This window comes from Nicotiana attenuata, chromosome 5 (genome assembly GCF_001879085.1).
Source record: "Nicotiana attenuata strain UT chromosome 5, NIATTr2, whole genome shotgun sequence".
NCBI classification, from domain to species: domain Eukaryota; kingdom Viridiplantae; phylum Streptophyta; class Magnoliopsida; order Solanales; family Solanaceae; genus Nicotiana; species Nicotiana attenuata.
Genome location: NC_031993.1, coordinates 18,376,837 through 18,401,821, shown reverse-complemented (window position 1 = coordinate 18,401,821; position 24,985 = coordinate 18,376,837). Strand labels below are relative to the sequence as shown.

The window sequence follows — 24,985 nt, the reverse complement described above, 5'->3', positions numbered from 1 at the left end:
CCGTAGCAACAGCCTCTTGAGAAATGCAGGGTAAGACTGCGTACAATAGACTCTTATGAACCGGCCCTTCCCCGGACACCGCGCATCGGGAGCTCAATGCACCGGGCTACCTTTTTTTCCCATCTAGTCATGATTAATTCATATGCATCATCTCTTTCACTTGTGACTCTCATGGTTATTTCACATGGTTTATTGCGAGATGCAAATTAGTTTTTTTTTTTTTTAAAACATCAAGTAGTAGCATAAACTTCTAAAGTTCGTTTTTAAAATATTATTTTTGCATGCATAAGTATCATATATCATTACTGCAAGAATGCAGTGCGCATGATGCTATATTTTCTGAATCTCTACCAACGTTATTCTCAGTATCATCATTATAGTTGATACACCTCTGCATTTAGTCATTTGAACAACAAACAGACAAAATTTGCTCTAGAAGTAATTCTTTATACTTCAATCAACAAAACTTGTTATGCATTTTGACATTACATAGCACGTCAAGTATACTAAGTAGAATCACTATCTGTGCTGGTAGGACGTAATAGGTACCGGTGCAATAATTGAGGTATGCACAGGCTGAAAAATGAAAACATGAGACCCTGCTTTTTGTCATTCTTTTTCAAATGTGCTCTACAATGTTTTAGTGAAAACCTCTGACTTCTAAACTATGCTGCTATCCTACAAAATATCACGAATGTGACCATTTCAGTAGTGCAGGTAAAACCAATTATCTGCATCTTCATCAACTTGAACTCTTCTGTACCCATTCTCTATAGTCAAAATTTATAACAAAAAAGAAAGTTTTCTCATGCCATTTTGCTTTTAATTTGCCCATGGATATGTACCAGAAAGTCGACATATGCAAGCCCGAGTGATGTCTTGTCTTCTACCATGTTGGAGAAAAACAACATACCTGAATAGAGATTTTCCAAACATAAGAAAACAATTGGAGATGACTAAAGATGAATAACACAATCAACAAAATATATCAAACACAATACTTTGAGCTTCCTGCATTCCGTACCAATCTGACATATGTAAAAATCTTTCGGTAAAAATGAGTTTCCGGAAATGCAGTTTAAGCAGTGCCTTTTTAACCCTGATGGCTAAGTAACATAAAATAAAATCTAGGTTTGAGAATATCTGGAGGCTAATTCGTCATTGTATGATCTCATATGATGTATCTGTGCATCCAAGGGTAAGACGGTGCAAAATTGACTTGATCAAAAGGGACGAAAATCTATGTAGATCATCCACATGATACGGTCATTCCACCGAATTCCCCTTCTTTCAGACCTATCCTAAGCCTCATTTTAACTGGAGGCGGTGTGAGAGGATAAATATGGGTTAATGTATTACAAACCTGATGAATCTCCTTTTCTGCATATTTTTAAGCTGGCAAGATCAAATAAAAAACACATCAGAAATATGGCATACGAAGTGATAACATAGACTAATCACATGAATGCCCGCTCTGATTTACAAGTAATCAAATTTAAATAACAAACCATCTCCCAAAATAACAGAAGTGAAAAAAGGGCATGCATGCAGAAAACGAAACATCATACCGGAGGTAGTTACACCTTTGGCTTCTAATATCATTAATGATATCATTGAGCTTCTTAGAGAGTGGATTGTCATACTGCTGCAGAACAAACTACAGAAAAAACAGAGGCAATGTGTCAGATTTGATAGACTGATAATCGCTTTTATTACATTTAGGTAATCATTTTGGTCCACCAAGGGAGAAAAGTCTGCCGTTATTGGTCCATAAGGAGCTTAATGCATTATGAGGAAAATAAGTTACGAGAACAAGTAAAGACACTCAGCTGCTATCCATCTCGGACCTATGGAGGAGAAACCAACTAGACCAGCCTTACTTTCTAGATGGAAAATGTTATGGTATGGAATTGCACAGAATCGAACACTCAAATTGGGAGAAGTTTCGGCTGCATGACTTCATCCTTCAATTTCCATAACCAACGGAACATGTCAAACATATATAGTACCAGGGGCGGCTAAAGCCTAAAGCAGCTAAAGCAAGTGCTTTAGGCCCCAAAATTTTGGGGGCCCCAATTTTTCATGTCAATATATATAAAAATTGTTATAATTTAAATTGGTATTATGTGACGTGGTTAATTCTTGTACAAAAGCTATATACATTTTTAGAACAGTACAACGTATATATCCACTATTTTCTTTTTCTAATAAGCGATGAAATATTTTACAAGAAAGTGTATCCAAGCTAACTCTTAAATCATTGCCTCAAACATGTCAGAAAGTCATATCAAAAGTATTAAAGCATAAAATTTCAAGCTCCACAAATATGAGATATTTATGAAATGAGTAGAAGCTTGTTAGGATCCAAAAATTAAAAATTACGCTATTTGTTCAACATATGAGCTTGAAATTTTTGAGTTTTTATTAGGTATGACTATTTGGTATAATATACTGATTGCGGCTAGTTCAGTTAACAAAAGTTTACCATCAAAATATATGTATATTGATGTTGCCAATAGACGTTAAGAGGTCTGGTTTTTTTTCTCCCCTAAAAATATAGAGAAAAATAATTTGCAACTTTGAATGTGCATCTTGAGATACGTAGACTATGTGAAAAAAAATTGCCTTTAACGTTTGACTCTTTTATGAAGGCGTATATTGCTTATAGAGTAATTTTAACAATTCATGTAATGGTTTAATTTCCTCAGCGAAAAGAAGAAAATTAAAATTGTAGAATCTTACCTAAGATAAAAAATGATTCAAGCGAGATTAAATAGACTAATTGTATTATTAATGGAAAAGGAATTATTTATGACTTTGCGCATCTACAAAAGGTAGAATGATCACTTTTTTTTAAGGCCTCTCATTATAGTTTGACTTTAGGCCCCCAATCTTCTTGACCCGCCCCTGTATAGTACAAATAGTTTGACCAGAAGGCATTAACAAAGAAAATACATATTTAATGTACCTTTCTCAGGCTCCTATATTAAAACGATAATACATATTTTACCTCAACATTAATTTATGATAATGTTACATCTTAATAGTGAAGATACGTCAAATTACCTGTGCAGGAACTTCTTCAAAAGATGAAATGCCCAGAAGTTGACGCATAACACCAGGATCTGCAGAGTTTCCAACATAAATTAAACAGTCCTCGCCATTCTCCAGAAGATAGATACCGTTGTCACTAATCTGTTCACTGGAAAGTGGAATAGGAGGAGGAATAATAGATTCCTCTCCCTCCTGCAAGTCCAGAACAAAGTAAGATGTTAGAAATGAAAATGGAAAATAAATCTTGAATGAATCAAGAATGAATTAACAGTGAAAACTTGTGGAAAAGCAAAAAAGCAAAGGAAATACATACGGTCCATAAATACAAGAATAATCCATACCTCTATATTGTTTTCATGAATGGCTATCAATCTAGGGTGTACCCAAGGGATAGCCAATGGAACAGACAGTGGGGAAACATAATTAATCCAGAAGGACCTATTATCAATCAGTCCATCAGTTCGCAATCCAGTGCTTTTAACCAGAGCTGAATATCAGGAGGATTTGTGTGAGTAGATTCATTTAATATTATTATACTTCTTTCGAGAATGTCTTTGCAGCAGCAAAGGTAACCATGCTCAACAGCTCAAGATGTAAGAAAACATAAAAAAGTATGTACAAGCTAAATGTGCATATTGATAAAATAAGATAACTCTTCACTGTGTCCAACTAAAAGTAATCATTACCTTTGTCAGTTGCCACCATTAAAATTAGCTACAACTACAAGTAGTATAACGTCAATATCAAAAGAGTTGGGGTCGGCTATATGAATCCTCACTGACCATGTTCCCATTTGAATTCATCTCAAGCTAACATTACAACAACAACAACAACAAATCCTGTGATCCCACAAGTGGGGTCTGGAAATGGTGGAGTATACGCAGACCTTACCCCTACCTTGTGTGAGGTATAGAGGTTGTTTCTGATAGACCCTCGGCTCAAGAAAAGCATTTTCAGAACAAGTTCAAAAGATAAAAGAGTAAAAAAGCGAAGATGAGATCACTGAACAAAAGAAAAGTATTGACAACAACAATAATAAAGATAACAAAAAAACAATAATAGTCAAAAAATTAAAGAATAAGACAATAATTAAATAATATTAATAATATTGATAAGGAGAAGCGGGAGCAGATAAGGTGTTTTAAACTAGAACCATGCTCTCCTACAGAAAAGAGAGAACTCGCTCGACCACCTACTAACCGTGTACACTAATCCTTGACCTCCATGCTCTCTTATCTATGGTCATGTCCTCGGCGAGTTGAAGATGTGCCATGTCCTGTTATTCTTCCTCGGTCTACCTCTACCTCTCCTTTGACTTATCACTACCAACCTCTTGCACCTCCTCACTGGTGCATTTTCGGTCCTCCTCTTCACATGCCCGACCATCTCAGCCTCGCTTCCCGCATCTTGTCCACCACGAAGGCCAATCCCACCTTGTCCTGTATATCTTTGCTCCTGATCTTATTCTCCTAGTATGCCCACATCCATCTAAGCATCCTTATTTCCGCTACATTCGTCTTCTGAATGTGTGAGTTCTTGCCTGGCCAACACTCTACCCTATACAACATAGTTGTCTAACAGCCACTCTATACAACTTACCGTTAAGTCTTTGTGATACATTCTTATCACATAGGACAATGGATGCGAGCCTCCATTTCATCTCAAGCTAACATTATACAAATTAAAAATAAAAATAAAAAAGTAATAGAAGTACTCTACATTTCCCACTGGCAAAAGAATTTCTAATAACATTATACTTTCTCGGTCTTTTGGCTAAGATCAAAGTATAGTATTTGTTCTTATCAATTTAAAATAAGGCAAAACAACTCCTAGAAAGCATCGAACCTAAAGTAAAAATATTAACATCACTAAAATATATTTTCAATTCATTGGTATTGCCTATATAAATCCTTTTCTTTCATTTTGCCCTATCTTTCACTATGTCTGTATTGATCCCAAGAGCTTGTAGGTCTTTCAAGACAACTTCCTTTCTTGTGATTTAGATCTATCTTGTCTCCTTTTAACAGCAACACTCACCATGACTCACACCTAGGGGCCGGTGCATATGGAGGTCAAGACAGAACATAACCAAACCATCTCAAGTGACCTACTCTCATTTTATCCTCAATATGTGCTTCTTGCACCTTCTAGCAAATGTGCCCATTTCTAATCTTGCATTTGTATGATCGAATATTCATCTTAGCATCTGCACATCTACGACACTATCTTGTGGATGTGTTAGATTTTAACGGCCCATCATTGGCTCCCACATAACATTTTTAGTCTTGTAACTATCCTATAGAACTTACCTTTCATTTGAAAAGCATCCTCCTACCACATAATACTCCGGTAGCACTTATTCATTTCAAACATCCGACATTGATTCCATGTGCTGTTTTTCATCTATCATTCAATTCTCTTGGAATGAGCCTAAATATATCTGAATTGTTTGCATTTAGGCACAAAAATCCATATAATCTCACCTTAACTTCATTCTTCATATGCCGAGTGAACTTGCGTTGCATATATTCAATCTTACTTCCACTTATTCTAAACCCCTTAGGGGTTGCTTGTGTTTGCAAACAAGTTATACCTGGATTACAATGTGGGAATCATAATATCGGGATTAAAATAATAACGAGATTATTTAGTGGATACACTTTTTCTGGAAGATAGTTGGTTCATTGGATTAAGAATAGGATATACCGAGCATAATATAAAATATATGTTTGGTTTTATAATAAATAAACTTGGATATAATTTCATTTCCAATTTTACCCTTGACTAAAGAACTTTGGAAGAAGAGCTTTTGAGAAGCGAACTTTTGTTATTTGGTTGTTTATCCTGGGATTGGCTATCCCGAGTTATTATCCTCCATTGAATGTGGTATAAAAATAATACAAAATTGAGTTATAACTAATCCCGTGATTGCTTATAACGGGAACAAAAATTCAATCAAACACGGGATTAGATAGTCCCACATTTTATTCTAGGATTGTTATCCCTTATCCTATGAACCAAACGACCCCTTACTCTATAGCGTGCTTCTCCATAATTCAAACTTTGGTTGACACCCTCGTTGGTTTCATCAATTAACACAACATCGTCACCGAATGACACACCATAAAACTTCACCTTGTACTATGTTGGTTAGCTCATCCATAACTAAGGTAAACAAGTATGGGCTCAATTACAATCCCCGTTGTAAACCCAAAAATCATGTGTATCTCCTGCTACTTTTCTCACAGTAGTGATAGCACCTTCATGTCTTTTATGACATTTATATTTAACATGAATTCCCTTATTCTCCAACACCCATTATACAACCTTTCTTGGTACTCTATCACATGCTTTCATCAGGTGCATGAACACTATGTGTAGATCTTTCTTCCTCTCACAATAAATTTCCATGAATCTTCTTAACGACAAGAATATAGTTTCCTTTGTATATCTACCGAGCATAAATCCAAACTGATTCTCAGCCACTCTTGTAGTATACTTAGTACGCTGTGTCACTATTTCCTAGAGTTCCATCATATGACTCATAAGTTTAATACGATAGTTTGCACAACTTTGAATATTTCCTTTGTTTTTAATATACTAAGAGAAATAACAAAGAGGACTAATCGCTCCTCCAATTTGAATAGCAGTAAATGAAAGCTAAGGTGGACTAGAAAAGGAGGATTATGTGGAATATCAGCTTTCTCTAATACTAATAGAAAATAAAAACAGCAAACTTCAGAAGAGTGTTAATAGATAATTGACTATATGGATAAACCGACTCCAACAAATCATTGGAAATTGAAAGGCCTGGCTAAAAAGCAATGCAAGACATACCTAGTGTGTAAAGAGGAAGAACTTTAAGTGCCTCGGGAAGAACAAGCTGTGATGAGGAAGAGACAGTGGCACAAAATTTACGATAAGAGTGTAGAATGTTGATGCAATGGTTTGTCACATGCTCTCGGATTTGTGGAAGAGGAGCTGTTGGAACTTCACTGGCCACTGCATGGGAGAAAAAAGCATCTGTATGATTAGATTTAAACGAAAAAGAAGCAGAGAGTAAAGAAGAGTTTCATGCAATTAAAGCATTAGGCAATAGTGAGTGGGTTAACTTTAATACAAAAAAGTGAGGGTAGGGGGAGGCACATGTGATGCTCATAAATAACTGGCGTCCTCCATGAAGATCTAATATAGTCACTACTTTCCTTAAGAAAACAATTAATCTAACACGCCACCAGATTCTCATAGGATGCTCCACCGAATTAAATTACTGATCTATAATTCTAAATTAAGTGAAGATTGGTCAATCTTGTTTATCACATTACCAATCAAAGAAGAACATAAGCAAATATCAAACAAAAGTAGCAAGAAGCCAAAGTCACAGAGTGAAAACACGGAAAACATCAGGTTTCTGCTTATCCAAACAATATCAACATCTCTTTTTTTCTTTGTTTCCTTTAGTCTCTCAGTATTTTGTTCAGCATGGATTTCCAAGAGCACCCCCACCCCCACCCCCACCCCCACCCCCACCCTACCCCTACCTTTTCAAAAAGTAGGTAACAACAAGCTACTCAAAGTTTTGAATGCATCCATCTATCCAACTCATACCATAACCATTCAAAACAGGGGAACAAGAATCAATAAAGAAAGCACCATAGTAGAAATCATGATACCCAATTTGCACCTAAGGGCAAACATATGATTCAGTTGATTGGGTAAGGTTTCGATGGATAATTTTTAAAAATTTGTGGATGTGCATATGAGAAAGGAGCAAACAAAGGTTAACCTACCTTTTGGCAGTACATAAAGACATTAATTTTGGGAGAACCCTGGTGTGAAAATTAATCTTGCAATAAGTAAGGAAAAGGTGGAGGACCGCATGAACATGCACAAAGACCTTTAATGTTTAGGTAGATGCACAAACAGCCTTTTTTCACAAAAGGGAAAAGATAGATTTAGAAGAAAAGGGGAAAATGTACTTAAGAAAAATGTGTGCTTTGTGACATATTATCATTACCTTGCTTCAAGATGCAAGTAAATTGGGTATCCAAGTCAGCTGATAGAAACAGATTACCCAACACAGTGGTGCAAGGCAGAGATAAAGTAGAAACCCTGATTCTTCTTTGGCCATAGATGGTGGTGTAAAGGAGAGCACACTGGAGACATGTGGAAAAAACAATTGTAAATGGCCATCAAACTGTATCTAGGAAAGGGGCAAAAAAGTGGGGATGGGGAATAGGAGACTACGAACAGGGCAACATAGATAGACCAAACACCCTTTGTTAAGAAAAATGAACCTTGAATCTAACTTAACCCCAAAATCTAACTCAAGATGTGAGGGTTGTCTAGGACAAAATAAAGAAACTACAATTCATTCCTTCAACCGATGTAGGGGACTCTAGCAACCCCACCCCCCGTCACCCAGGTCTAGATATCTAGAGCATGAATAACAACATATGAGGCCCAACACCAGGTAACACAACAACAAGGATGGGTCCGACTCTAATACCAAGTTAAGAAAATGGACAAAGTAGCTCAAGAAATGAGGACTGTCCAACGCATTATAGAAGACAGAGCACCAATTTTACCTGAAAAGAACATTCAGAACCATCCTGCAATTTGTCATCATGCTTTAACGTTACCATTATAGTTTTGTCACAGTCAATCTGCACAGTAGAAAGTTTTTTTAAGGTATAAACACATTATATTCAGAAATCAGTCACACAAGCTTGCAATAGTAATTGACGAAGGAACATATATGCTATGCGCACCCAAAAGAAAAGGCAAAACTGCAAGCTGTTACAACTATAGTATAGAAATAAGCAGCAGAAAAAAGGAGGTTTTCAGTATTTCTACTTTTTTATAGAAAAACTCGTACTGTTGAAATTATGACCTGAATAGAGCCTAATGAACATATTTCATATAGCCAGCCCCGACTGATTTGAAATTGATGAGAAATCAATGCAAGTTATTAATGTGTAGAATACGGTTGAGGTCCTTTCTTAATCAGTTAGAACCTAATAACATAACGGCCCATAAAGAAAAGTTTAGAGGTTTATTTTTGGGTGATAAACAAGATAAAAGCGGGATACTGGTATGAGCCTATACAAGATATAGTAAAGTTATAATGAGGAAAAATTGTGCAATATGACTTTGAAAATTACTTCTTCGAAGTTTTAATGTTACAAGCCCATTTTAAAACCTATTATAGCCAACCCTTCCGTCACCCATTTACCAATATATTATAACAATATATTGGTGGACTTCAATAAATAAAGTTGTAAGCACTATGAGCATTATTCATAATATCTGCAAAACAGTTTTCAGTATGGAATGACACGCAGAAGACTGTTAAGATCTGCGCTTAGGAATACCACAAGAAAACAGATTTATCAGCCTCTTTGTGTCTCCCCTCCTACCCCCCACCCCAAAAAAAAACAGACTATCAAGTGTTGGCTGGGTGAGAGAGTTGATAGAACCTCACTGAGTAACTCAGGCAGGGAAGGAACAGTAGAATCGCCATAAAAAATAATTACAGATAGTGGCTCATCTTTGTGCTCAGAATCAGGTATTGTCAAATAGCTTATGGAAGTTCCGACGAGCTCAAAAGACCTGGTAAACTAATTTAATCCTTCTTTCATGTGTCTACTTTATTTATCATTGTCCAACCATGCCAATTGTTTTTCCGCCTTTTTCTCAGAAAGTGCATAAAAGTCTTTCCAGGAGAAAGGAGGTAGAGAAAAAGAGAACAAACCGCAGGTAGATCAACATCTGTTGGAATTCGTCTAGAATAATTTCCAGAGTATTCGTGAACTTGAAGACCCTGCAAAAGAAACAAATCCAGCATGAATGTTGCACTTCTGTAGTCATTAATGCATTATGTTGACACTTATCCTTTAGGGAGGAGCACAGACCAATCGAGAAAACAGGGAAGAATACCTGACTGCATCTTACACGCATTACAGCCTCAAACCCTTGGGGCCTAGTAATGTTCCATCGAACATCATTGTAGAGCTTGGCAGTATCAGAAATAGCAGAGAAAGGGAAATAGTAGTACACCTGAAATAAGTGGAAAATTTAAGGTCCAAAACAAGACATAACAAAAAAATTAAGGAGCGTGAGATGAAAAGGCAACGAGAACACACATATGCCAACTATTAGAAATGTTTATCGTGTTAAGAACCTTCTGGAGAAAGACAACGCACGATTGTATGTAACTTCAAACTTACCTGCCCTCCAGTAGTTCTAGGAAAGACGCATATGGAGGCAATGTCTACATATGATTGTGTTGTAAGAAACAAATCAACACAGACCTGAAGGAGTTGAGATCTAATCAATCAATGGGGGTAGGCAAATGAATTAAGAAGATCTAACTGCATTCAAAAATTCTAGTACTGGAGAAGTGTTCCGAGGCAGAAGGTGAAAGCTCACCTGATACTCAGCAAACTCGACAGCCATAGTCTTCAAGGTTTTGTCTGCCAGTTGGAGTAATTTATGAGCCTCCTGAAATTCCATTTATATACGAAAGTCTTCTGAATAAATGCTGGTTCAATGTGATTGAGAAGTCTACTAACTACTCTGACAACAAATACACTATTTGATTTTTAGAAGGGATAGTTCCAACGTGCTGTCGAAAAAAGGAATCATGCAACTTTTGAGCTATCATACATCAATGACATACACAGCAAAGTGAATAAGAGTCAGTTCCACAGAAGTCTAGGTAAGTGGAAATAAAAATCATTATTTGTCTAATAGTTGCCAGGTGGGCACATGAATCTTGGTCTATCATTTTTCTCCCTCCCAGTAACTGATTACCTTGTCCACACACAAACTACCAAATACCTCTTGTTACTCAGTCCATGAACAATTACTCCATCCTAAATAAGCAAAACAGGATGACACTAGTTTGTATCAATCGAACCTGCAGCAAAATAACTATCTAAAGAAAATAAAAATTGGGCCCTCCATGTTAGAGAGCACACTTTCAAATTACTTAATTATATTATGTCTTAACACCTCCTCACATGCGGGCCTAATTCTATTTTATATGGCTGGCGGTGAGACTCAAACCCATGACCTCTACCTGCTCGGATACCATGATGGAGTTATGTGCCATCTCATATGGTAGCAGAACAGGAAGAAGTCCTAGGTTCGAGCCTCAGCGCCACCCATATCAAAAAGAATTTTCACGTGGTTGGCTCATGAAAAGACTCATGGCAGCAGGTGAGGTGTTGTGTTGAGACATAATATAATTATGTAATTAAAAGTGTGCTCTCTTTAAGCTTTTAGATGAGATGGTCATGCAACTCCAACAGTCATAACTATTTCCATGTCAATATCTTAGCAGGCAACAGACTCTAACACCTGTATCAGACATTACCCATTTGACTCCTACACTACATGATTGTGAGAGGATGATGGGCAGCACGGATAACTAGTGGAATGCAGTTATCGGCTTTCTTTAAGAAACGATGAACACATTACATGTAGCAACAACTAAAATAAGTGCTAGCATATATGAACTAAAATTCAAGACTACTCAAGTGAAAAGAGTGCGTGTCAAGTGATGAACAATATAGAAGAGAAACAGCTTTGATCGTCTAAACAAGCAGCCTATTGCCTAAGAGGAGAAAGTCCAAAACAGAAAACGTAACAATTTTACCTTTTCAGCAGCTGATATGTTGCTTCTTCCTTCAGCCTCTCTAGCAGAAAGGGCTCCAATACCGGCAGAAGGCAAGACTGTAACATAGAGCAAGTATGGAGAAATGATATTATACAACAATTTACAGAGACAGTAAATACCTAGCACATGCAAGATACAATCAAGGGTGAAGGAGCAGGGACAAAAGAGGTACTTAAAGCTCCCTGCAAATAGTTGCTAGATCTCCAGACTGTGATCCATGCAATTGGTCGATAGGTTGTAAACTAAATTATAGAAACACTACAAATATGCTGCTTAAACAATTTTTAAACACTTCATGCACCATCTAATATAGATAGAAACAACAATGTTTCAGTACAAAGTCTCATCATTCTTCAGAATTGACTTGCAGGTGCCCAACCCAACAAAAGGAACGAGGAAGCAGCGATACATGCTAAAATAGAACATGATCAAAGACAGTATTCTATTGAACTGAAGTGTGCAGAGGAAGACATATTCTGGACTTCAAATGCTAAAAAGCTCCAAAAAGATGAATGTCTCACATGGAGGTATTTGCATCTTTATATTGGGAGTTCACCTATGGCCCAGAGCTCCTATTTGTTCAGCGAGGGTATTGATATCTCATACCAACTTATCTTAGATTACATCCACAATATGAGCTCTTTTTTACTTTTCCACCCTTTACGTGAAGCAAGAAAAGCAGCATCAATGGAACAGCTACTAGTTGAAAGCATAACCCTGAACTATAAGAGTTATATTAACTAAGGGGCTCTACAGGTCCAATGGTTAGACTCTAGAGTGGTTTATCCGTTAAGTCAAAAACAAAAATACAAGAGTTCCAAATGAACAATCATCCCCAAATGTCGATTCATTTAAGCAAGAAACCTACGACAGAAGCCAGTTTAACAAGAGACCCAGCACAATACTATCAATTCCCTATGCGAAGGTTAAGTGTAAATGCGTAAACAAAGAATTCTATGGCAAGCTTCCCTGCTTCCTTGGTTCTGCTCACTCATATACTCGCTTGCCCAGGTGGGACCGGTTTTAAAACTAAGGGTTGGGAGGAGCAAAAGTGATTTTTTTCACTTCCAATTGGTTTGGATAGGAGAGGAACACGCGAGGGTAGGCTACTCCACTTGAGACGGTAGATCATACTACCTACTTTGTATCTTACCAAAGGAGCATGACGATACTGAAGCAGTGTATCCATACTGTGCATGTTGCCTATGAGTAATCAATATATTTAGTGATTTACCTGATTGAAATACAAGTAGTTTCCCTCCGGTGCTTTTCATTGCCAAGAAAGAAGCCTAAAGTAACAAGCAGATAACAAAAACAACAAACGTATTATTCCGACACTGATTTGACTTAAATTACTCACTTGCATGCAGTAACACAATAATGCATAACTCAAACTTTCAATGTCTATATATCATTCCGTAGCCTTAAATCTTCTTTACTCCAATCTGCATGCATGAAAACTATTTCTTTTGTCTAAACTACTAAATGACATGTATATTGCAAATAAAATATCTGCCATTCAAGCGAGCTCTATGTATCTTCAAAGCCAAGAAGTTAATAGCTAACTTTAAGGAGAGGGGGAGAACACTTTTGTCATTATAAAAGGATAATTGAACAAAGTACTTGGTTTTTGATAACCAGTGGAGCAAAGTACTTAGTAACAGAAAGTAGATAATAAATCATTAAACATTAAAATATTTTATCCCAAACAAGTTTGTGGCTTTACATCACTCTGACATTTATGCAACAAAGCTATTGCTTTTAAAAGCACTGTAGAAAACTGCCACTGAAATGGTTCCAGGATTATCGAGTAGTATGGTCAATGATTACCTGCGGATGCTCAAGGAAAGCTAGGAGGTATCCTCTTACCATGTGGTAAGAGAGTAGAGAGTGACCAATGGCATTAACGGATTATTGGTGAATGATCTGTGTCCTGTCTCATTAAGTTTGTTGACAGCAATTATCTACGGATTTTCCCAAGTTTATCATGTAAAGTATCATACCTTGACTGCAGCACCAAAAGCTGAATCAGCAGTCCTGTTATGTTCGAACAATGTTGGGATGTTTTCTAGGAGAAGCTCTAGATGTTGACGACACTGGAATGCAAAGATATAACCACTTTCACTGGGCACAACTGATATGCTTTAGCCATTTTCTTCCAGAAAAAGGAGAAAGAAAATAAACAGAAAGTCAACATTTTGCAGGACCAACCTCTGAGAGTTGCACAATAACATCGCTCTGAAGGGGAGTGTAAACATCTTGGATATCAGGGACAATAAGCATCAATGGCTGCAAACACAGAATCGGGATCAAAAATATAGATTTGTGATCAAATGAGCATGCACTTTTACTTCAAAGTACATCAAACAACTTGCCACAATCCTAATTTGCACATTGGTATCAAATCTCAAATTTAAAAAAAGAAGTACCATCATTTCTTTTACAAAGTAAATTAGTTTATGCATACCAATAAGAGAACCCACTTCAAGGTGTATTAAAAAAGTAAGAAGCAAAAGAAAATAAAATAGATTAAATAAAAGAACGTCATCATATCAGAAACAACTAGAAGGGAAATAGACTGCAGATATTCCAAGAAGAATAAACACAAAACTGCAAAATCAAGTACAATGGAGCAGGACTACCAATAAAGGGAGACCATAGCAGCTGAGGAATAACTCTTTCCTGAATACTGGCAAATATTCTTTCTCATACTAAACCAATGAATTATCAATTACCAACAGACCAGACAAAAGGAAAATGAAATAAAGCCATTTTGTTCCTTTTTCTGAAACTACTCCACTCCCTCACAATCTATTGGCTAGATGGGAAATGTATTCAACTAAAACCTTTGGCTACATTTACATAGAATCTAACAGGAAATAACTTTTAGAAAGCTGCGCAAACATTGTATCCAGATGTCTAGTTTCTACAATTAATTTTCCATCTGAGAGAGACTGTGAGTCATCATACACATAAAAAAGAAAAAAGACAATAAGTATTTGGTGATTTTGACAAAGCACTTTTTGTTTAATTGGAACAGAAGCTATATCTAGCAGAGGAGATGCATTGCCAGTGTGTAAAACCTGCTGCAGTGCTCGTTTTAGATTGTAAAAATGGATAGTCGAGTCAAATGTAGCAATCCCAACCAATGTTCGAGGACCTTCCTGCAATAACAAGTTGTCAACATCAGAGACAGCTCATAAATTCTCCCGATAAATGATGTACATTAAAAATCAAACCAACCATAATAGTGCAAGATAGCTCAAATAGCAGAGTATCATGATCACTAACTTCCATAGACCCAGTTAACCCATCCTTTGACAAGCAAAAAGGCATTGTCTAACCACCTGACTAATATCTTCCCTCATGATTTACATTAGATTGATGTAGCTCCTTTTTACCAAATCATGTTCCAGTGAATTCAACTAGGACGCATGACTTGACTTGATCACAAACTGGGTGAATTAAAATCCATGATCTTATCTCAACTATCACTCTTCCCACGTTCTGAGCTTGGGGCTGTCGCTGGAGCAGCAAGTGGCTCTTGGTGCCAGCTGCTATTATCCCTCAAAAATGATGAGTCAACTATACTTACCTATCAATACGTCCTGAATTATCCAACTATCATTAATATCACCTACTCACGAGGCAATACTTTGCTGAAACACCTCTCCCTCATAGAAACACACTCAATGCAGACCTCAATTACACATTCTGCCCAATAAATCGAGGTTCACCACACCATATCATAAAGGACTTAAGACAAACTTGAATTTCCTCAAGTCAAAAAGCTCAGAAACCGATATCAGCATCTCAAAGGATAGAACGGAAAAACTAGAAGCTTGTACATGATTATATTAACACTGAACTTCCAGCCACTTCAACAAATTTAGCATGATAATGAAGTTGTTTCAAAAGGATTTCCACTCAAAAAGACAGGAACACATATCCTAATCTGTCCTTAATGTAAAGACATTGTCAATTAATGAACTAAATTACCAATAATAAATCAACACACTTACAGGAAGATAAGAAATAACTTGGCTTATTGCACTGCAAGCAGCTGCAGTTGCACCAGTTTGTATGGCGTTCATGGAGACATCAATAAGGAAGAAATATACAGCAGGCATCGGATCGCGCAGCTGAAACAAAATTTCCAAGTTATCACTTGAAAAATCAAAAACATTACCAGCCTATATCAAGGAAAATCACCGCACCAAGAACAAGAAATGCATTCATAATTGCAAGCTGATTGAAAAACCATAAACAAAGAGTAGTCTTGAGCTAAAATCATGATTGATTGTCTATCAATAAACATCTCTGTCAAAACAGAATTAAACGTGTTCAACCCATCATCACCACCACCACCAATGTCTTTTGCTGTCCACAGATCTTGCATCTCGGACCAGCAACTTGACAAATCAGCCACAATGTAGTATATCCCTTTGCCTTCTCCCAACCTTCCTCTTTTCTCTCTTCACATAATTATTTGCATTAGTTTAAATCTGAGTAAGTATTACTTAAAGAATTATTAGAGCAGAACTGTTTCCTCCTCAAGCCTATTGAAGAAGATAAGAAGTTCAAGATGACTATCGATATAATCCTCCATTCCTCTTAAATAGGTTAAACTAGCAATAGAACAGCACATACATACTAATGAACTACTGCTGAAAAACCATATGTTAGCAAACATTTCCAATGGATATAAGCACTAGGTGACGTGCAAACTTCCCTAAATATCAAAACAAATCTAGATAGCAGTTGAAAGCTCTTTGCTCTCTTAAGTGAATGATAACCCTTTGCTTGGAGTTCATTTTAAAGACGGTTCTACTTCAATAAACTCATCCAACCATGCCACTAATCAAGGTGTGCAAGCTTGGAATGTAAATTTCAAATAACTCTACATCAATAAACTTATCCAATCATACCACCATATCAAAATGCCACCATATCAAAGTCCAACAAAAGGTCACCAACCGTATATTCCTTAGTAGCTACAAATTCAACAGTTCCTCGGCATAGTTCTGGCCTTTCATCAGCATCTCTACGCCTGCCATCTGGACCTAAGTTGCAGTGATAATCACGTGGAGTTTCATTGGTATATCCTGCAAAAAAGATGTCAAGCGTATGGAAAACTAAAAACTTCACAATTTCATTCAAACTTCAATATTGGGAATTGGTAAGGGTTTTCATGTTCAGATTCTGTCTTAACTTTATCAGTTGCAGCTATTAGCGTGTTTCTTATCTTTTAGGATTCATTGCACTATGAAAAGCACAATGCCAGTCTTTAATCATGAAATTCTATGGTTTCCTGCTATGTTGGAGTCATACTTATCTAAAAGGAATAGTGAGTTTGGAAATAAGATTGCATCTTGCACTGTTAATTGAGTGGAAGAAAGAGAAACTCACTAGAAACCCAAAAACAGGAGGCATTTTAGAGTTTTTCTTTTTCTTTAGCTGTAACTGTAGTAGGAAATACACTTTTGATTCAAGAGTTTGGAAAAATTATGTCCAACTTCTATTGTCCTCTTGATTAAGCTTTTGTTGTTTCATTTCTACTGCTTTATGCAGCCTTGCTATTCCAAGAGAAGTTTAGGTGGATTTCATAGACATCTTCCTTATCACTGTTCTCCAGTTCTCTGCTGCTGAATTGCTCATTCTTTGTCTAAGGGTAGACCATGTCCAGCCTCTGTTCCCCCAAGTCCTTGAAATCCAATTTTTCCTTCTACCACTATATCACTTTTCCTATATGGCTGTTATGCCACTACATCATAGCAACAATACAGGGAATCAGCCATTGTGATGTTCAGGGTACGGCAATACTGTTCACCCAGCCCAGAATAATACTTTAATAACTCGCACTAATACAGAAACAATTAGCCCATTAAGTTTTGCACCAATCCAACCACCAATAGTCCTCAAACATCAAACCAGCTGTTGAATCTATAAACTTCTGCTGCCAATTTATTACCACCAAATGTTTTCCAGAGAATGAAATGGTCAAATGTATGCTTAAGTGAACACTAGAATCAATCTTCTAATACAAGACAAGTGCCCAAAAAGTTCCTCCTTGGTATGACTACTGCAGTGGGACTCATTAATATGCCTCAAGTGTGTCCACAAAGTACATTATATTTCAGGATACTTTACTCTCTTTTGTCTCTTGTGAAATTCAAAGAATGATGATTCACGTGAGGTCAATTGAAAAGAATGTTCTTTAGAAAGCTAATTTATTAATAAGACTAATTCGAGCAGAACTTAGGACAAGAAAATTCTATGTTTCAATGTTTGCCATTTCATCTCCTATACTTCTTACATGTTGTCACGCACACATGTCAGACTCGTATCCTTGTCCGAGTCTGTGTCCACGCCCCCTAGGACTTCAATTATGATATCCCAGAGGTTATCAAGAAGCATGCTCTGAACTCCAAGTATTAAGTTTGGCGGAAAAGAATTCATTCATACCACACAAGTTACAAGTGAAACGTCTTCCCTGATCAATGAACTTCACAAAAGGATTTATGTAGCCTTTGCAACGAAAGCAACGAACAGGACCACTTTCCCCAAAATCAACAACCTATCAAACAATGCAACATGTCATGTGAGAAGAAAGCAAAGACACCAACACAAGTATTTTCTCACTTAACGTAAGCAACGAGAACCCAATAACAGCTGTTTTCCTCCTAATGGTCACAATAAGGAGTAGCCATAAACCAAAATATGTAAGAAGCATACAAAATTCAGTTGATACTTCACACAATTCCATAAGGTCTACCTGCTACTCAATTTTATCCCTGTTATAGTCACAAAAAAGAACATGGGAAAAAGCATCCCACCAGCACCTAGGAGCATTTTCAGTGACACAATATATGAAATATATAGTAAACCTAGTCAAGTATGCCAACCAAAACCAAAGAGATCAAACTAATCATCCACCAAACTAGCATCATCCACAGATTTCACTACCATCTCATATAAGCAAAAACTTGCACAAAAAGGTGTTTCTTTAGTTCCAGCAATGTTACAGACTAGTTAATTGACATCTTAAATGTCTTATTTCAGCTCTCCTCTCTCTTGCTGTGCTATATGAGCATTTCCCCAGCCTTCTTCTCACCGTCAATAGATCAAGACTTTTAACTATTTGACTAACTACAGTTCTTTGCCCGTATAGCATAAGATGCATCTTTAGTCCTACCACCTGCTTCAAGCAATTTCTTCCCGCCTAATAGCATTAAACACTAGGGCTGACATATCAAATGCAACAACTAATGTTGAATAACTAATTAACTCTTTCAACGCATGTTAATGTTCTTTTAGCATGGATGGATAGGCTTTGATCAGCATAGAAGGAACTTGAAAACTTACATATGAGACACAAATATCGAGGAAATAATATGCTAGAAGCCTATCAAAAGGAAACAAGGTAAATATGAAATGTCTGGCAAGAAAAATGTTCACAAGGAGAAAGGGTGAATTACTTCAATGGGCTCTTCACGCGGATGAGGAAGAGCAAAAGGTTGGACCAACAAAGCCAACTGCATTGCAGAGGTCGTCAAAAGGTCAACGGTGCATGGAATCTGTTGAACAAAACAAGGACCAATCATCTACTATCAGTTCCCATGGTCAGAATTTTTTGGTCAACAAGCATGCACTTCCCAAGGAACAAGAGAAGGCATAAATACACAAATCCATTAGATGGAATGCTAATGTACAGATACACAAAAATATAGTGAAGATGATGCACCTGATTAATAGTACACCTCATGTACCGTGGGCTGCAATTTCCAGTATCCCTAACGATGTAGTCACTGGTAGCAGGCTTCAAGAGAGACAGGGGAAATAGAAGGACATTAGAAAAAGAATAAGGAAAAGAAACTTCAACTGATATGAACCTTTGCTTCTTTTTTCTTATAGTAAATTTATATGAACCTTTACAATACACTAGGATTATTATTTACGGAAAAGCACAGCTCATAAGGCAATAAACACAATCCCTGGAAACCGTAAACAATACTTTGAAGCAAAACACTTTCTTTCCTGCAACTAAGATATAATTTACCGGAGGGGGGTTGGCTTGGTTGCCTTGACGAGTTGCGTGCAGGATTACTGCAGAATTTGGAATTGGGCGTGGAACTTTATCGGAATCAATTTTTGATTGCCCAGTTAATGCAGATCCAGCATAACCCATGGAAGGAGTTATTGCAGCCTCTGCTTGATTTGAAAGTGGCGGCATCATCCCAAACATCCTAGGTGGTTGCATTGAAGCAGGTACAGCAGAAGGTGGAGCAACCTATAAAACCGGTAAATTCATCATAAATACCTCATATGAAGTGGAAATATAGTACAAGAAGCATACAAAAAGCAGGACCAAGTACAAAAGCCATACTTGAATCTACTTGATCCAATAACTTAGTCATCATGGTTGTAGGATTTCAAGGAACAAGGAAGAAAAGTACTTTTAAAAGCACCATGTTTATAGGTGTTGCTTTTTTTTTTGGCAGAAGATCAGTATGCCACTTCCAATTGCATACAGGACAGGTTGATTTTTTTATTCTTTATAGCATCACTTTTCTCTCTCTAAAAACTTAAGCATTTAGATGAAATGATCACACTCTTCAAAATGATACCAAAGCAGGAAGAGATCCTAAGTTCAAGTCTCACTCACAGCCACCCAATTAAGCAAAAGAACTTCCATATACTTGGTCCATTGAAAAGAATCAGGACAATACGTGAGGGGTCGTGTTGACCACATAATTAAGTAGATAATATGTGCTCTCTCTAACAGTTTAAGCATTTAGATGTGATTTCCACACACTTCAACATTTCTTAAAATTCGAAAGAAGAAGATCCAACTTTTTCAGTGTTACTCTACACTCTTTTTCATATAAAAGGAACGGCTCAGAGTTACTCTAACCGAAAATAACAAAGGTGAGTTTGGAAGAGAGCATGAATCTCTTTTTAGGAAAGATCTGGGTTGATCAAGCATACACATCATTCTTTATTCATGGTAATTGATAGCAGAAGACTTGATTAAAGGATTTTGCACGCGACTTGGCGTATGTTATGGTCTTGAAGTAAAGATTGACAAGAAGCTTGAGAATTATAGAGTTTCCTAATTAGATTAGAGGAAAGAGTCTTTACTTCTCCCTTAACAAAGCATACTGTTGCTTGTGTATTCTGCCAATTTCTGGCGGACAGTAGAAAACATAGCTAAACATGCTGGTTCTCGCTCTTAACAGGTTAGCACAAACAGAAAAAAGATCTGCCAGTAGTATGCTTCTACCTAAAGGACATCTTCATTCACATGAAATAATAAGGAATTTAACCTACCTATACTGAAGAACAATATTATGAATCGACAAGAATTACAATCACAAACTATAAGCATCAAAAGCCCAAAGGATTTTCCAAAAAAATCGACCCCTAGAATGAGTGAGCTTTTGAAGTCAAAGGTTAATGTTCAAATGTCACACCAAGTAGGATATACATTTTTTCATTAGATATAGGTAAAGAGACGGTCAAGGGAGCAGCTACAGGAATTCCAAGAAGCGACTGGTCTAAGCATCACCATGCATCAATGAGCAATCTTAATGACATTAACTTCACAACACCATAAATGAGTTACATCATCCTGGTGAAGTGAGTGTATAGAAACTATATAGTATATCAAAATTTGAATTATCTTTTATTGAATTTACTCCTGTTAAAAATTAAGAAAATACTTCCTCAAGCTAGCAATGTAGCTAATTTGTTTTATAAGGTTATTGGTTTGAAGCACAATTGTCAAGCATAGACAGTGAATGAACATAATAACTCATGATCATCAATGTAAAGTCTCTGGTTATCTCATCTCAAGTTCATGAAGATTATGAAGGTACTTATCTAATGAATGAAACCTTATCTAAAGGGACTTCTAAGCCATTCAACTCAAAATGACTTAATTTTTTCTTCTCTACTTTTCTTCACTTTATGCCCTTTACCTCATGGTAAGGCCTTAAAACTGCTTTCTCCATTTTAAGGCCCTACTACTTCAAAAATCAACTTCTTGTCAATACTAACAGCCTAATATGTCACGGATTTGAGCCGTGGAAGCAGCCACTAATGCTTGCATTAGGTTAGGTTGTCTACATCATACCCCTTGGGTGCGGTCCCTTCTCCGACCCTGCGTGAACGCAGGATGCCTTGTACACCAGGCTGCCCTTTTACTAACAGCCCAATATAGAAGCAAGGTATTGCTAAGTTACTGGTAAACAGCATCAAAAGGCTTCATGATTCTCAACATGATAGATTCTTTCAATCAATTAAGTCAGTGAGAATCTCCTGTATCATTAGGTTTACTGAAGCCTTGAAGCTGTTTCTGCAGCCAGAACCAAGAAGCAGCTAATTTTATGTTTACAGAACTCATCTCGTAATTCTCCTGTGAAACTTACTGATCAAACAAAAAAATGTAAGTGGTGTAGACAACTTATATATATTTTCTGAACTCCCATGAGCTGTAATCTCTTTGCGATGAACTGTTGACTTTTACTAGTGTGAATAATGGAGCAATAAGTATCCCATAACTTGTTATTCACATCTGTCTCTTAAGTTTCATATGTCATGCTACTACACTTGGCAAATAAACTAGCTATAAATTCTCTGTTACCATGGATGCAAACTATATTGTATTTTTCCTTAAATAGGATATGCGCACAACTGTTACACTAATTTCAGAAAAGTCGAAACATATTACCTTAAAAGTACAATGACAATATGGTAAGCATATTTTACCTGATGAGGCTGCGTGTGCCATGTCTGCATTCCATAAGCAGCACTCATAGGAGGAGGCATGGCTGGGACTGGTGATGCAAAGGGGAAGGAACCTGAAGGAGGTGGCACATTGTGAGCTGATCCCGGAAATGGAGGTGGCAGTTGTGCAGTAACTGATGTTGTGCTGGCAGGTGGACTTCCAAAGGGTGAACGCATCCTTGGAGGTTGAGAAGGAATTCCAGATGATAACATTGCTGATGGAGGAGCTCCAGCTGGTGGCCTCATTGTATTGCTTGCCGGAGAAAAATGTGGTCCATTCTGCATCGTCCCCGGACCAAGTGCAGGTGGACCATTACTAGCTGAACTAGAAACACCAAAAGGCGGCACAAGAGGGCTTGTTGAAGCAGCAAAAGGTCCTGGTGGGCCGGCACGAGGACCTTGTGCAGAAGGCAAAGCACTAGGTGGCGGGCGAATGGCAGTACCACCCACAGAAGGAGGCACTGCACCAGAAGGAAGCGGCCTAGATGCAAAGGGTGGTGTAGGTTGACCCACAGAAGGAGGGCCGGATGGTCTAGAAATTAAATTGGGAGGCAATGTAGCTTGCGTAGGACCCCTTTGGAATGCTCCAGGTGGAGGAGGTCCTGGCCGACTCACAGGTGGCACACCAGCAAAAGGGGGTGGCTGCTGCCCAGAAGGTGTTGCACTAGGCCTAGGACTACCACTGGGGTTTGAAGGCGGGCGATTGGGTCTATTAATTTGCAAATTTTGCATCCCATCAGCAAGTGCATTAGGATTGTAATTGGGTGGTATATTCCCTGGTCTAGGTCCCCCTGGAGCTGCCATCAATTACTAAACAAATTTCCCACCTAAATTAAAAAATCCCAAGTCAGAAAAATGGAAAAGCCTCTGTCCCAATACCACTTGATCTCACACAGAAAACAAGAGAGACACACCATGTGCGTTTGATATGAGCGAAAATGTTTTCCACGAAAAATATTTTACTCCGTAGAATCATTATTTTTCAAGTAGTTGCTTTCGTATAAAGTAACATATGACAATCCTTTTAAAAAAGGAGGATCACCCATGAAGTACCAAAAAATGCATTTATAATACTTCCTATGTCCCATTTTACGTGGTACATTTTCGTTTTTAGTTTGTTCCAAGAAAAAGGGCACATTTCTATATTTAGAAATAATTTAACTTTAAAAAACTTTTGATTTTACACTTAAATGAGATGATTTATAATCACACAAAGTCTATGCCATATTGCACCCAAGGGTGTGGCCTAGTAGTCAATGAAGTGGGTTGAGAACTATGAAGTCTCATGTTCAAATCCCAGCAAAGACAAAAAACACTAGGTGATTCTTACCATCTGTCCAAGCCTTGGTGGATAGAATTACCCGATACCTGTTGCTGGTGGAAGGTAACAGGTATATCATGGAATTAGTCCATGTGCGCGCAAGCTAGCAATGACACCACCGTTATCAAAAGGAAAAGGTCTATGGCTTGTTTTAGACCACGAATTTCGAAAGTATTTCTTATTTTCTTAAACTTCATGTCAAGTCAAATACCTTTATATAAATTGGGACGGAAAGAGTAATATCTTTTAGTATTAAAGATTAAAATTAGTGTCTACCTGACACAAGTGATATGAAAAAGAACTATGACATGTGTAAAAGGACAATAACTTCCGCTCACAAGTTTAAAAACTGGAACCTATTAATTAAAAGAAATATCTTTTAGTAACAAAACACTGAATAAGAAATCTCACCAGCAAGCCGTCGACGGAATTAACGGACGTCTTCGCCGGCGGCAAAGAAAAGGCGATAACTTTTGTTAACTGAGAGCGTTACAACTGAACAGTCAAATCAACCGCTGATTTTAGTGATCCGGCTAATGCTACTGAAACAAAACAAAATTAGACATTGTTAAAAACTTTAAACTTCAAAATTAGTAGAGACGTATTCAGAATTTATAACTCCAAATTAGAGAGTGACGATGCAGTATATTACAACGATAAACTTTTTAAAAATAGTTTATAAAAATAAACCGCAAGATTTTAGTGGCATTATATGATTTTTAAGGGGAAAGAGGGGAGAAGAGAAACCTGAAGATGTTAGGGGAAGAAGATTGCAGGCGCAAAGCTATGGAATTTAAGGGGAAGAGGGGTTTAAGTTTAACGGTTTATATATCAAAAAAAAAAGGAGGGGGTTTGGGGGGGAGGGGAGGGGGTGTATATATATTTGCTCTTAGATTGCGCAATATTTTGGTTTTCGTAATATTCTTGATTTGGTCCTTTTGGGGCCATCCCATAAAATTGGAACCATGATATTATTGATTTCGGATCTTGGATGAATAAAGTATTGTGATTGGACAAAAGCCAAGAGAATGACATTATATAAGGAAATATGAAGTATTTTTTTGGTCACAATATGAGTTCTATAAAAAAAAAAAAAATTTACACCATCACATAAAAATATTTATATTGCAAAAATGTAT

At 37.1% G+C, this 24,985-nt stretch overlaps 1 protein-coding gene across 3 annotated transcripts; it reads right to left on the bottom strand.

Annotated features, from left to right (window-relative positions):
* Window positions 578-24,685, bottom strand: LOC109225434 (protein transport protein Sec24-like At4g32640). Of its 3 annotated transcripts, XM_019390098.1 has the most exons (27): window positions 24,594-24,685; window positions 24,258-24,388; window positions 22,508-23,352; window positions 19,797-20,027; window positions 19,482-19,556; window positions 19,216-19,314; window positions 18,203-18,314; window positions 16,715-16,842; window positions 15,760-15,879; window positions 14,821-14,901; window positions 13,949-14,026; window positions 13,741-13,833; window positions 12,972-13,026; window positions 11,717-11,793; window positions 10,486-10,557; window positions 10,284-10,367; window positions 9,994-10,113; window positions 9,809-9,877; window positions 8,643-8,720; window positions 8,072-8,210; window positions 6,892-7,056; window positions 3,396-3,541; window positions 3,067-3,246; window positions 1,569-1,657; window positions 1,364-1,395; window positions 846-913; window positions 578-678 (listed from the first exon to the last, which is right to left on the bottom strand). In XM_019390098.1, exons 3-27 carry the CDS (start codon window positions 23,327-23,329, stop codon window positions 661-663), a joined length of 3,231 nt encoding a protein of 1,076 aa, XP_019245643.1. In that variant the 5' UTR covers window positions 23,330-23,352; window positions 24,258-24,388; window positions 24,594-24,685; the 3' UTR covers window positions 578-660. The 3 variants fall into 3 exon arrangements, with proteins under 3 accessions (XP_019245643.1, XP_019245642.1, XP_019245644.1); XM_019390097.1 differs by having other exon boundaries at window positions 578-913; XM_019390099.1 differs by lacking the exons at window positions 578-678; window positions 846-913; window positions 1,364-1,395; window positions 1,569-1,657 and having other exon boundaries at window positions 3,156-3,246; window positions 3,396-3,492.

What these genes read in the sequence shown, in the direction of transcription:
- LOC109225434 (XM_019390097.1), bottom strand. Translation starts at nt 23,329, where the DNA reads ATGGCAGCTCCAGGGGGACCTAGACCAGGGAATATACCACCCAATTAC. An exon ending in ACTACTTGTATTTCAATCAG is followed by an intron (nt 11,794 to 12,971) that starts GTAAATCACTAA and finishes TCTATGTTACAG; the next exon opens with TCTTGCCTTCTGCCGGTATT. An exon ending in GTTCTGAATGTTCTTTTCAG is followed by an intron (nt 8,211 to 8,642) that starts GTAAAATTGGTG and finishes ACATGTCTCCAG; the next exon opens with TGTGCTCTCCTTTACACCAC.